This window comes from Triplophysa dalaica, chromosome 12, assembly GCF_015846415.1.
Source record: "Triplophysa dalaica isolate WHDGS20190420 chromosome 12, ASM1584641v1, whole genome shotgun sequence".
NCBI lineage: Eukaryota > Metazoa > Chordata > Actinopteri > Cypriniformes > Nemacheilidae > Triplophysa > Triplophysa dalaica.
This window is the reverse complement of record NC_079553.1, coordinates 10,413,435-10,424,922: the sequence shown is the minus strand read 5'-3', so window position 1 is coordinate 10,424,922 and position 11,488 is coordinate 10,413,435. Positions and strand designations below refer to the sequence as shown.

The following is an 11,488-nucleotide window of genomic DNA, read 5'->3' as shown; positions in this document are numbered from 1 at the left end:
TTATTGCTTAAATAAAATGCAAATGCAAATCCAACAGCATTCGGCAACATTGGTTAGTGTTGTATCATTTATAAAATCACAAATGGGGGTGGATAAATTCCATCTGTTTTGCGGGTAACATTGAGAGAAAGGTTAAAAAAATATTTAGGTCTCCTTGAAGAGAAGATAAATGGAGTCATACACTGAATGGTACATGTTGGGACAGGGTGGGAAGAGATACACAATAAAGGGAAGCTATCAAAAAGATTTTGTATGCAACGCTGAAGGAACAGCATGTTTGTATCAGTGGTGAGTGTGGTCCTGCTGCTGGCCATTCTGTGGATGATTGCTGTACGACTCTGTGGACATCAGAATGAAACGCAAAGTCAAGAAGATGCCAATGCAGGTGGCAAACCAGAAAGTAAGTGGTAGATTTTGTTAGTTTAAATGAGAGATGCTGAGTTGTAACTCACAGCATATTTTTTTCTAAAAAGATGTAACACTTACGCAGAAACGGTATAAGAATGTTAAAATCATGCAGGCCTTTATTGACATTCCGTAGGCAGGGTATGGGCGTAGTGTGTACTGATCTGAACACATAAATTACAGACTGCGGTTGTAGCCTTATTATACAATAACAACAGAACGTTAATTATCAAATTAATTAAAATTATTAAATGGATGCCTCTATGTCATGAAGTGCATGAAGCAGAACCCAGATGCAGACAGCTCTTTAACATAACGTGTTTATTAAAACAGAATGACAACAAGACTGAACAGAAAAATCCCTCGAGGGTTAAAAACAAGACCAGTACATAATGGGATAAATACAAAAACTAAACTTTTAAATAAAGAGCTTACAGGATGACAAGACGTGGCAGGGGAATAACAAAACGGTCCAGCACAAGACAGAAAACACAAAGGCTTTAAATAGGGAACAGGTGAAAGGCGTAAACTGTTGTTATTGTATAATAAGGCTACAGTTTTCCTGTAGCTAAGTGACAAGAGCACTGCTTTAACCACGCAAGGTTGTGGGTTCAATCCAGAGGATTGCACATACTTCAAAACAAATGTATAGGATAATGCAATGTAAGTCGCTTTTAAGCGTCTGCCAAATGCCTAAATGTAAATGTAAACAAACGATGGGATGATGAATAAGGAAACAACAGGGCGGGGCTAAGGTGGAGGACGGGAGAGCACATGGCTTCCAAGACAAAACTCAAGAAATGGGGCTGTCATGGTCCCATCGGCCAGAACAAGAGAAATAACTTCTAGGAAGGTGGGATCATGACAAGCTAATTGGGTCAAAAGACCTCCCTACTACAGCTAACATACACTTTTTTTATTAAAAACCTGTTAGCCATTTTTCTGATATTTCTTCCTTTTTACAAAAAAAATTCCCGTAGACATGAAATGTAAAAACGAAGAAGAGTGAGATTGGCAAAAGGGGGATCCGAACCTGCGTCAAATTAAGCCAAAACTATAAGTCACATATTTTGTCACCAGATCACTGAAACTGGTGGTCGTTTTCACTCAAGGTTTTTCTGGGGGAGGACCCATCCACATTTTTTGTGCTTACGACGCCCATGTATCTCAACAAAGTCAAACTGAGCTAAGATGTGCCAATGCATATTATTGAAGATTTGAATATAAACTTAATCCTTTCTTACCAGATTTACTGTTTTGTTTGTTCTATTATACTATTGTACTCAGCACCATCAAGAGGAAGCTGATGAATACTCCAGTTACCCGCTTTATTTTTCCATGGCTCATGAAATTATTAAGTCACTGTGTAAAGCACATTTCTACGATCGCATTGCTAACCAAAAACCGTTTGTGTGATGCAGTAGTCAAAGATAACATAAAATATTAATAACCAGAACAACAAGACAAAATTACTAAATGCACCTTCAAATTTGCTTGTAGCCGACATTGTTGACTTCCAGAAAAATAAAGACACCTATGCAAGAAATAAAATCAGCAGATAATTGGAGGATATTTTGATTTACATTTAACCGCATTTTTATCAAACACCCGTGCTTTTACCATCTGTTTCTTTTTTCATCTCAGCCACTTTTCCCAAACTCCTGCAGTTCTTTTTTAAGCGTCTCCCCGGTCCCCCATCTCCATCTCTTCCTGGTCCTCCCTCTTTCCCTTTTCTGGGCAACATGCTGGATCTGACCCGAGACCATCTGCCCATCCACCTGACCGCACTGGCACAACGCTATGGAAACATTTATCGGCTTAACTGTGGCAGCACTAGTAATTCATTGTTTCTCATTATTCATTGTGATATATTTACTAAAATGATATACATTTGTTCAGTATACGGACCCCATGTTTTGTTTGTTTTATGTTTTTTCAAAGCCATGGTGATATTAAACAGCAGTGAGCTCATCCGTGAGGCTCTAATTAAAAAATGGTCTGACTTTGCTGGAAGGCCTCATTCATATACAGGTCAGCTTCTTTCAACTTCAAGCACATGAGTAGGAAATAAATTTTAAAAGAATTGCCAATATGAACCATAACTGTTTCTTGCATGCACTTTAGGTGACATAGTGTCAGGTGGAGGGCGATCGATATCTTTAGGGGACTACAGTGAGGAATGGAAGGCTCATAGACGTGTAATCCATGGTGCTTTACAGCGCTGCACCTCAGATTCTCTGCAAACTGTCATAGAGCTGCAGGCACGCCGTCTCATTCAGGTCCGGTATAAAGACATTCTGATGTCTTTTTAATTAAGACATTTTTACTATTAAAACATTTAATTTGCTGGGACACACATTCAAACACGTGCCATTGTTTTGTTGGTTTTCATAACGTAGCTGAAAAAAACACTTATTTAAGTATAAATAGACTAACCCTGACCAAACTCAACCCTGTCAATAAAATAATACTTAAAACACTAAATAATTGCTTGCTGAAAAAAGTCGTTGGTCTTCAAACAGGTATTGAGGGACTACAAGGAAACTACAGTCGATCTATCTGAGGATTTCACTGTGGCTGCCAGCAATGTGATCACGACACTAACTTTTGGCAAATCTGTAAATAACATTTTGTGTGATTCTCAGTACTATACCTTTAAGAATTCTTCTACATTTATTACATTCTATCTTTAAAATCTCCGTGTCTCGGTTTCCGTGACAGTATGACAAGAGCTCAGAAGAGCTACAGAAGCTGCAGACCTGTCTCAATGAGATTGTGTCTCTGTGGGGTTCACCCTGGATCTCCGCGCTGGACTCATTTCCTCTGCTCAGGGTATCAACACACAAATATCTTACCCTTTGTTTTAATTAAATGTTTATAATATGGTTCAAACTAAAATTTCCCCCTCATAGAAATTACCCAATCCACCCTTCTCCCGTCTCATGAAGGAGGTTGAAAGACGCGATGAGCTGATTGGAAAACATATAGAAGAGTTCAAGGTAACTGAAATGTAAAAAAAGAAGCTCACCATAAAGCAAATATGTGACCCTGGATCACAAAAACAGTCTTAAGTATCACGGGAACATTTTATTAAAAGACAAAAATAGATTGTATGGGTTAAAATGATCGTTTTTTCTTTTATGCCAAGAAAGTAAAGATCATATTACGTTAAGATAGTTTGTAAATTTCCTACCTTAAATATAGAAAAACTTTATCTTTGTGAGTGGACGGCTTGCCACTGTGCCCCTGACTAACAACTTCAAAGGCAATTTTCTCAATATTTGGATTTATTTGCACTCTCAGATTCCAGAGTTTCAACAGTTGTATCTCAGACGGATATTGTCCTATTGTAACAACTCACACATCAATAGAAATCATATTTATTCAGCTTTCAGATTATGTAAACATCTCAATTTCGAAAAATTGACCCATTAGACTGGTTTTGTTGTCCAAGGTCACATATATCTTTCACAAATGACACGGTGCGTTTGTGCTTTGGCCAGATAAGGGATTCTGAAGAAGGTGGCACTCTGACGTCCTCACTTCTACAATGCCAAGAAACGCCACAGGGGGCAGCAAAGCAGCAAATGGTGAGATGCGACAGAAACACATTTGACAAGACTAGTAGGCTACTTAAATGAATTTATCTACATCATGTTGTGTCTACATTTATTTATAAGTATTATCGTGAAATGTAAAAAAATACTGAAGCAATATATTTGTAAAAATCTAAGAAGTATAACACCTCTTTCAGTGCTGGTTTCAAGAGTCCTAGACTAAAGTAAATGCTAGAGCTCCCTAAACTGAAAACAATTAATCAAAAAAATAAAATCTTCTTAAAATCTAAAAAAAGGTTATTTTCTTGTGAAGCATGTATGAAAACTAGTCTTGGCTCAATCTAAAACCTGTCCGGGAAACTGCCTCTTAGTGTTTTTGGACCTTATTCAGTAGGAATAACCAAGAGCAAAGACGGACTATTTGTCTTATTAATGCTGAAGTTACAATATTTGGTATTAAATGCTAAACTTAAATCACATGTCAGCAGTTTGAGTGCAGCTATGACACGTCAGAGGGGATCTGGCCCTCCCGGTTGAGCCTGGTTTCTCCCAAGGTTTTTTTCTCCATTAATCAATCATTGGAGTTTGGGTTCCTCGCCACAGCAGGGCAGTGTTGGCCTGCTCACCGGGAGACTGCATTCATTCATTCATTTATTTATTTAGAAATGAGATATTATTTATTAGAATGATCTTACTCGTTGTATTAACACCATGCACTGTGCTGTGTTCTAACTTATCTGTTTTTCCTGTTTGACCCTGTAAAGCTGCTTTGAAACAATACACATTGTGAAAAGCGCTATATAAATAAACTTGAATTGAATTGAATTGAGTCGGGCCGAGTACCAAAACAACCTTTTAGCCAATCAGCAGTAAGGTGCACAGGATGGACATTAGCCAAGCCGAGCACTGATGAAAGAGAAAGACGGGAGAAGGGGTGTGCTTGTTTTGGTGATTTGAACATCAACAACAGCTATGAGAAATCGGACACCGTGCCTTCAAATAATGTTCAATTCATTACCATAAACCAGATAACATCAATAGAACCCAACTCAGCAGAGATCCACAAAGAACTTAATGTTTTCTGTAAAAACAAATACAATTCTCATCATAACCATTAAATGTCATGACAGAACACAAGATAGACCCAAGTGCGGGGTAAGAATGTTTTATTTGCATTGTACAGTCAATAATACAGCTAGTGTCCAGCTAGTGAATGCCCCCGTCCACGGCGGTGACAATATAGAGCACCAGATCCCAGCAGGTATGTCGGGAGAGACGCCTTTGGGTCGGGTGGTCTTGTGGAAGCCGGGCGGCAGTCCTATGTGGTGCCAACGGGAGCTGGAGGACAATATCAGAAGAGGTAAAACACAACAGGAAGATGCCACCAGACAGCCGTCCTTGGTCAGCGAGATGCAGAAGGGTGGAGAGAACTCTAGGAAACTGTGACAAGAACTTATAGGCTAGACAGGTTTACAAAAGACTTCTACAGATGAGCCGGAGCAACACCTAGGTCAGTCTGAACTGGCAGAATGCAACGGTCAGACAACGGACGAGAGACACTGAGGAAATAAATAGGGAAACATAACAAGGGGGATGACTAGCAGGTGCGGGGTACTGAGCTAAATGAGAAGATAGTCAACAAGTGTGTGAGCATGGAGTGGAAAATAACCCGTGTTGGGGATACCTAAGGAAACAGGGGGGCGGGGAGAATGACGCAGACACTGAGCACGCGGTCAGCAAGTGACTAACCCCGCGCTCGACAAAGACAATACACCCACGTGCAGATAATGCCCTAACCCGACCTGGGTCGTGACATTAAAGCCAATACAATTTCTATGATGATGATTAATATTCATTACTTTGTCATTTATTGTGTGGCACAAAAGAGACATTATGAGATTCTCTTAGCTTATTATTCTCTTGGATTTTTTCAAACTTGATCAATAGCCTAATTCTGCATTTTATAGAATCAAAAATGTCTTTCAAACAAAAAGTCATTAATCATGGGAAAATATTAATGTTGCCCATAAATAGACTCTGACAGATACCCATGTGCACATGACTACGGTGGACCTTCTGATTGGAGGAACAGAAACAACGGCTGCTTTGCTCAACTGGACAGTGGCCTTTATTTTACACAGACCTGAGGTACCATCAGATTTTCTTTCTAATAAATGACTACTATTTAAAAGCCCATTAACAAACATATGGTTAACAAACAACATTATATTTCACTGTCTCCTCATGGAGGTTCAGAATAAAGTGTACGAGGAGCAGCGTTCTGTCCTGGGGGTCCGGTACCCTCAGTACAGTGATAGACACAGGCTGCCGTATCTGTGTGCGACGATCAATGAGATTCTTAGATTGCGACCTGTAGCTCCTCTCGCCGTGCCACACCGAGCTGTCCGAAACAGCAGGTGAGCACCAACATTGAACTTACTGAAATATTAGGTTTACAGATTTATAAATGGACTATTATCCAAAATATCAGTTCTCACAATTCATTGATTTAAAATGCTCATTCATTTGACATGATGTTTAAGTATAACTTAAATATTTGATTATCATGTCAATTATTATTTATTTAAACTAATCGCCTGTAATAATGAAAATTAATTGTCATAAATGAGATTTCTGGACCCTAATAAGCTGTCCACGTGTTTAGTATTGCAGGATACTTCATCCCCAAGAACACTATAATCATTCCTAATCTGTTTGGTGCCCATCATGATCCAGAGGTCTGGAAGGATCCGTACAGCTTCAGACCAGGTCCGAAATTTCACCTCTTCAATTTGCACTTAAATACATAATGCAGAACTCACTGACTGTGACAGTCAATGTGGTTTATTACAGAGCGCTTTTTGAAAGGTGGTGGAGGGTTCATCCGTGCCCTGATTCCATTTGGAGGGGGGGCACGTTTGTGTTTGGGAGAGGCGGTGGCCAAAATGGAGATGTTTCTCTTCACTGCTTACCTACTGCGAGACTTTCAATTCCTGCCTGCCAGCAAAGAGGAGCCTTTGCCTGATCTTCGAGGCTTGGCCAGTGTGGTTCTTAAAGTAAAACCGTATACAGTTATAGCACGTTCAAGAGAACAGTAGTTTATTGTAGCTGGAAGTGTTTTTCTTGACAACTCAATGTAGAAAGCATTTATTAGGCATCTCTGGGTACAACTGGGCAACAACTAGTTTAAGACTATTAAACGTTTTAAAATTTATTTAGCAAACATTGTTATCCACAGGGACGTAAATGAGTAAAGACAAGCCCAATGATATTAGCAAAATTGAAAAAGTTCAAAGCCACACAGATTTATAGAATAATCACACCATGCTATGGACTAACATAATTAGTAGCTAATTCTATAGAAAATATAACATATTATTATAGCAATTATACTATAGTATAGTATTATACTGTTGTATTAGTAAATGCACATAGGTTATTAGTGGTATACTATAGTTTTCTATATTAAGGTTGTATTATATATTGTCTATATTAAGATTTAAGTTATGTATTTTTATGGAGTTAACTATATTGTACAGGTATACATATACTATGATATAGTATACTTGTTATATGAGGTTTGCTTTACTATTGTATGCTGTTGAATGTGTTTCTTATTAAAATAATAAAAAGAAAGAAAGAAACTCCTAAATTAATCTACAAATCTAAAATTGATTATGTAATGTTGATTCAAAGTTTGCTACACTAATGTTTCCTTACATGCAAGGAATCACTGAATATATATAGTACACAAACTATAAAATAATGTTATGAAATGATTTTAAATATTAATTTGTAAACGAATAAACTTAAAAATATAAGACGCAAAAATGACATACCAACATAGTTCATGCTTATCTGACAGAGGTTTTTCATAAAATACATGTTTATATTCTGTAACAGTTTGTGAGTTTTATGCTTGAGAGAATTGAACAGATTGAACTGGTTGCTCATCTAATAGCATCTTCTCATCTGCAGTGTGAACACGGGTGTTGTGATGCTGTTATACACTAGGGGGCAACACACACACACAATCAAGTAAAACACTACAAACACTTCCTGCTCGATGTGTGTTGGTAAACAGTGACCACATGCGATCTCTCAGCGATCTCTCATCTTTGTTGTGAAAGAGAACGACAACGACTTTGTTTAATAGCCAGTATCAGTTTAACAGCGTAACATTTTTTGCTATTTCCACGTTCTTTCTGCAGTTGCACGATGGGAAATGAAAGATTGTCTTTCTGAGGTAGGGCGTGACACTCATTTTTTCCGTTTTAGCACGTTTTATTTCAAATTGTTTAGACATTAGTAATAACTGCATGATCTAAGTGTACATTACTTGTCGTCACAGTGTAAACTACCCCTTGCATGCTGCATTTTCGCATGGTAGATGCATTGTCTCAGTCTCAAACAATTACAGTTAAGTGATGTAACAATAAATATTATCAGTTAGCCTATTAATACTGTTGTAAATTTTCATTAATTTCTGTGTTATAACGTTATAATTTCTGTTTGTTATACAGCAGAATTTTTTAATGGTGTTGTGTCCACGCGCCTGTGTTTTATGTGTTTGTAGGTCCCTGATGGATTTTATAAAAGCATTAATTCCAGCTACTGCAAATATTGTTTTATCTGTGTCAGCATTGCATGCTGCTCATCACCTATTCAAGGTAAATTGTGTTTTGACATAAATATCCTTAAATGCAATAAATGCATGTGTGTAATTGCGCATTAACTTGCTCTTTTAAACTATCTATGATGTAAATAAAGAAACCAGGTCACATTTCCCACTGTCCACAGGACCACAGAGCATCAGCGCTGGGCTTCTTCCTGATTGGCTGCTCCTCTTTCCTCTCAGTCCTTTCTCCCACTAGCCAACCAATCATATCACTCCAGACGGATCTAGAATGGGCAGGTGAAACACTTGGACCGGCACTGTCTAGTTTTGACTTTCTGTGGCTCAGCGAGGACCACTTCACTGCCCGGATCCTCCTGATTGGCTCCACCCTTCTCCTTACGCTCTCTAATTGGCTGTCACCAGACGGGTTGATGTTTATGTCATTCTGCCTGGCCTTTTCCTCCCTGTCCTGTTCGCTCACAGTGTGTGCGTTTGCTGAAAATGCAGCAGGGGCAGTGGGCAGTATAGCCCTCAGTCTGTCTTTGTTCATGTCTCACAGGAGCCGATCGGGCTCATTGGGTTCTCTTATATCTCCTGAGGTCACAGGAGGACTCCTCGGCTGGGCCCTCAAAGTCATCATGGCATTAGGTTGCTGGACCACTAGGAGGGCGCTTAATAAATTTCTTTTGGATTTAAAAGGTTGGGACTGAGCAGTATTATAGGGGTGTAAAGTTAAAGCATCTGATGTATTTTATAGATAACAAAGTACCACAAACTTCTACTTCTGTCATCTCAGGCTATAAGCATAAGCACCTATACATGCTATTTAAGCTTACATAATGACTTCACTTATCTAATTTAAACTGTGGAATATAACCCATACACGTCATCAAGATCGTCAGGATTACTTGACAATTACCGACAAGTTTGACGTAAACCTTGAAGGACAGCAGACACTTCAGGACCATAGTTAAATATCCTTGTGTACAGTATATTAACTTTGTATTAGCACCTATTGTATTATTGCTCCTGTATGGCATATCACTTTATTGCTTCCTTAACTCTCTGTAAGTCGCTGGATAAAAACATCTGCTAAGTGACTAAATGTAAATGTAAATATTGAAACTGGAGATTAACAACTGTAACTATGTGAGTTTGGTTATAATGGATATACATTCACCTAAAGGATTATTAAAAACACATGTTTAATTTCTCATTAATGTAATTATGGTGGTTGTGTAATGGTGTGGGGGATGTTTTCTTGGTACACTTTAGGCCCCTTAGTGCCAATTGGGCATCGTTTAAATGCCACGGCCTACCTGAGCATTGTTTCTGACCATGTCCATCCCTTTATGACCACCATGTACCCATCCTCTGATGGCTACTTCCAGCAGGATAATGCACCATGTCACAAAGCTCGAATCATTTCAAATCGGTTTCTTGAACATGACAATGAGTTCACTGTACTAAAATGGCCCCCACAGTGGAACGGGAGCTTTGTGCATCCCACAAATCTCCATCAACTGCAAGATGCTCCATATCCTATCAATATGAGCCAACATTTCTGAAGAATGCTTTCAGCACCTTGTTGAATCAATGTCACGTAGAATTAAGGCAGTTCTGAAGGCGAAAGGGGGTCAAACACAGTATTAGTATTGTGTTCCTAATAATCCTTTAGGTGAGTGTATAACAAAGCTGTTCCATACAATTACATTAAGGCCTTGTAAAATCCATGTGCTTTGAAAAAATCTGCATCACCAACAATGGGTTCTTTATGAAGAAGGAATGGGACTCTATGGGTCTAAACATACATAGCAATGTCTTCTATGCAGAGAACAAACGCAGAAGTGTGTAACTATATGGAAGTCCAACAAATAATAACAATCTGACTTTTTCTCACGAATACGCAGCTTTGGAAAATACTGTAAGTAAGCCTATCATTACAAATAATATTCAAAGCTTAATATATTTTTATACAAATCACTTAATAAACTGCTTCCATTTAGAATTTTTTATTGAATAACTAATTATATTGTATGTGTTCTGCATCTGTTTATATAAAATTAGCTTTAGGCTATAAAGAGTTGGTCCAAAAATGAACACTGTCTCACGATTTACTCACCCTCATGCCATCCCAGATCTAAAGGGTTTAGACTTAATATGTGACCCTGGACAACAAAACCAGTCTAATGGGTCAATTTGGTCAAATTTTAGATTTTTACATCATCGAAAACCCGAAGAAATCGGTAATTTTAACCCCTACAATGTATTTTTGGCGATTACTAATAATGTCCATTGCTACCTGAGACTGGTTTTGTTGTCCAGGGTCACATGTCTGTCACATGTACATATGGAGATCCCAAAATGTTAAAAGACCGAAAAAGAACATCCATCCATTATAACGGTTATATGACTCCAGTTTGTTGAGAAATGTCGTCTGAAGAGAAATGTTAGGTTTATCAGAGAAAACTATATATATTTTGAACTTATTGAGCTATAAATATAAAGTGATATTAGTGTTCAGGTGAAAAATTAGTCATATACCATGACATCGGCTGAGTTCAATTTTCAATGTTCAGGTGAACTACTCGTTTAAAAGTCAGTTGGTCTTAACACATGGTATGTGGTTTTCATATTTGTCCTCCGTGTAAATATGAAAAGTGTGAAATCACTAATGTATCAACACAATAAATCCTTCTCAGAACATCACTGTGCTACGTTTTTGTGACTTAAAATAAAGTTCAAGTTATTTCTTTGCCATGTGCCTTAAATTGTATAATGAAAATCATTTACTCATGTCATTCTAAACATGTATGACTTTTTTACTTCTGCCATACACAAAGAAGACATACGTTAAAGAATGTTGGTAATCAAACTACCTTGGCCCCCATTCAAATCTCATTGACTT

General features: G+C 38.0%; 2 protein-coding genes across 3 annotated transcripts; both read left to right on the top strand.

Annotated features, from left to right (window-relative positions):
* Nucleotides 1–273: 273 nt before the first annotated feature.
* On the top strand, nt 274–7,256 carry LOC130433106 (steroid 21-hydroxylase). The gene is made up of 12 exons (XM_056762804.1): nt 274–400; nt 2,050–2,241; nt 2,347–2,436; nt 2,530–2,684; nt 2,928–3,023; nt 3,127–3,237; nt 3,318–3,404; nt 3,909–3,995; nt 5,997–6,110; nt 6,213–6,379; nt 6,628–6,731; nt 6,816–7,256. Exons 1-12 carry the CDS (start codon nt 274–276, stop codon nt 7,058–7,060), a joined length of 1,575 nt encoding a protein of 524 aa, XP_056618782.1. The 3' UTR covers nt 7,061–7,256.
* A 723-nt stretch (nt 7,257–7,979) lies between these two features.
* Nucleotides 7,980–9,796, top strand: LOC130433065 (uncharacterized). Of its 2 annotated transcripts, XM_056762735.1 has the most exons (4): nt 7,980–8,208; nt 8,314–8,381; nt 8,539–8,632; nt 8,763–9,796. In XM_056762735.1, exons 2-4 carry the CDS (start codon nt 8,353–8,355, stop codon nt 9,288–9,290), a joined length of 651 nt encoding a protein of 216 aa, XP_056618713.1. In that variant the 5' UTR covers nt 7,980–8,208; nt 8,314–8,352; the 3' UTR covers nt 9,291–9,796. The 2 variants fall into 2 exon arrangements, 1 of the variants encoding a protein (XP_056618713.1); XR_008908529.1 differs by lacking the exon at nt 8,314–8,381.
* Nucleotides 9,797–11,488: the final 1,692 nt, after the last annotated feature.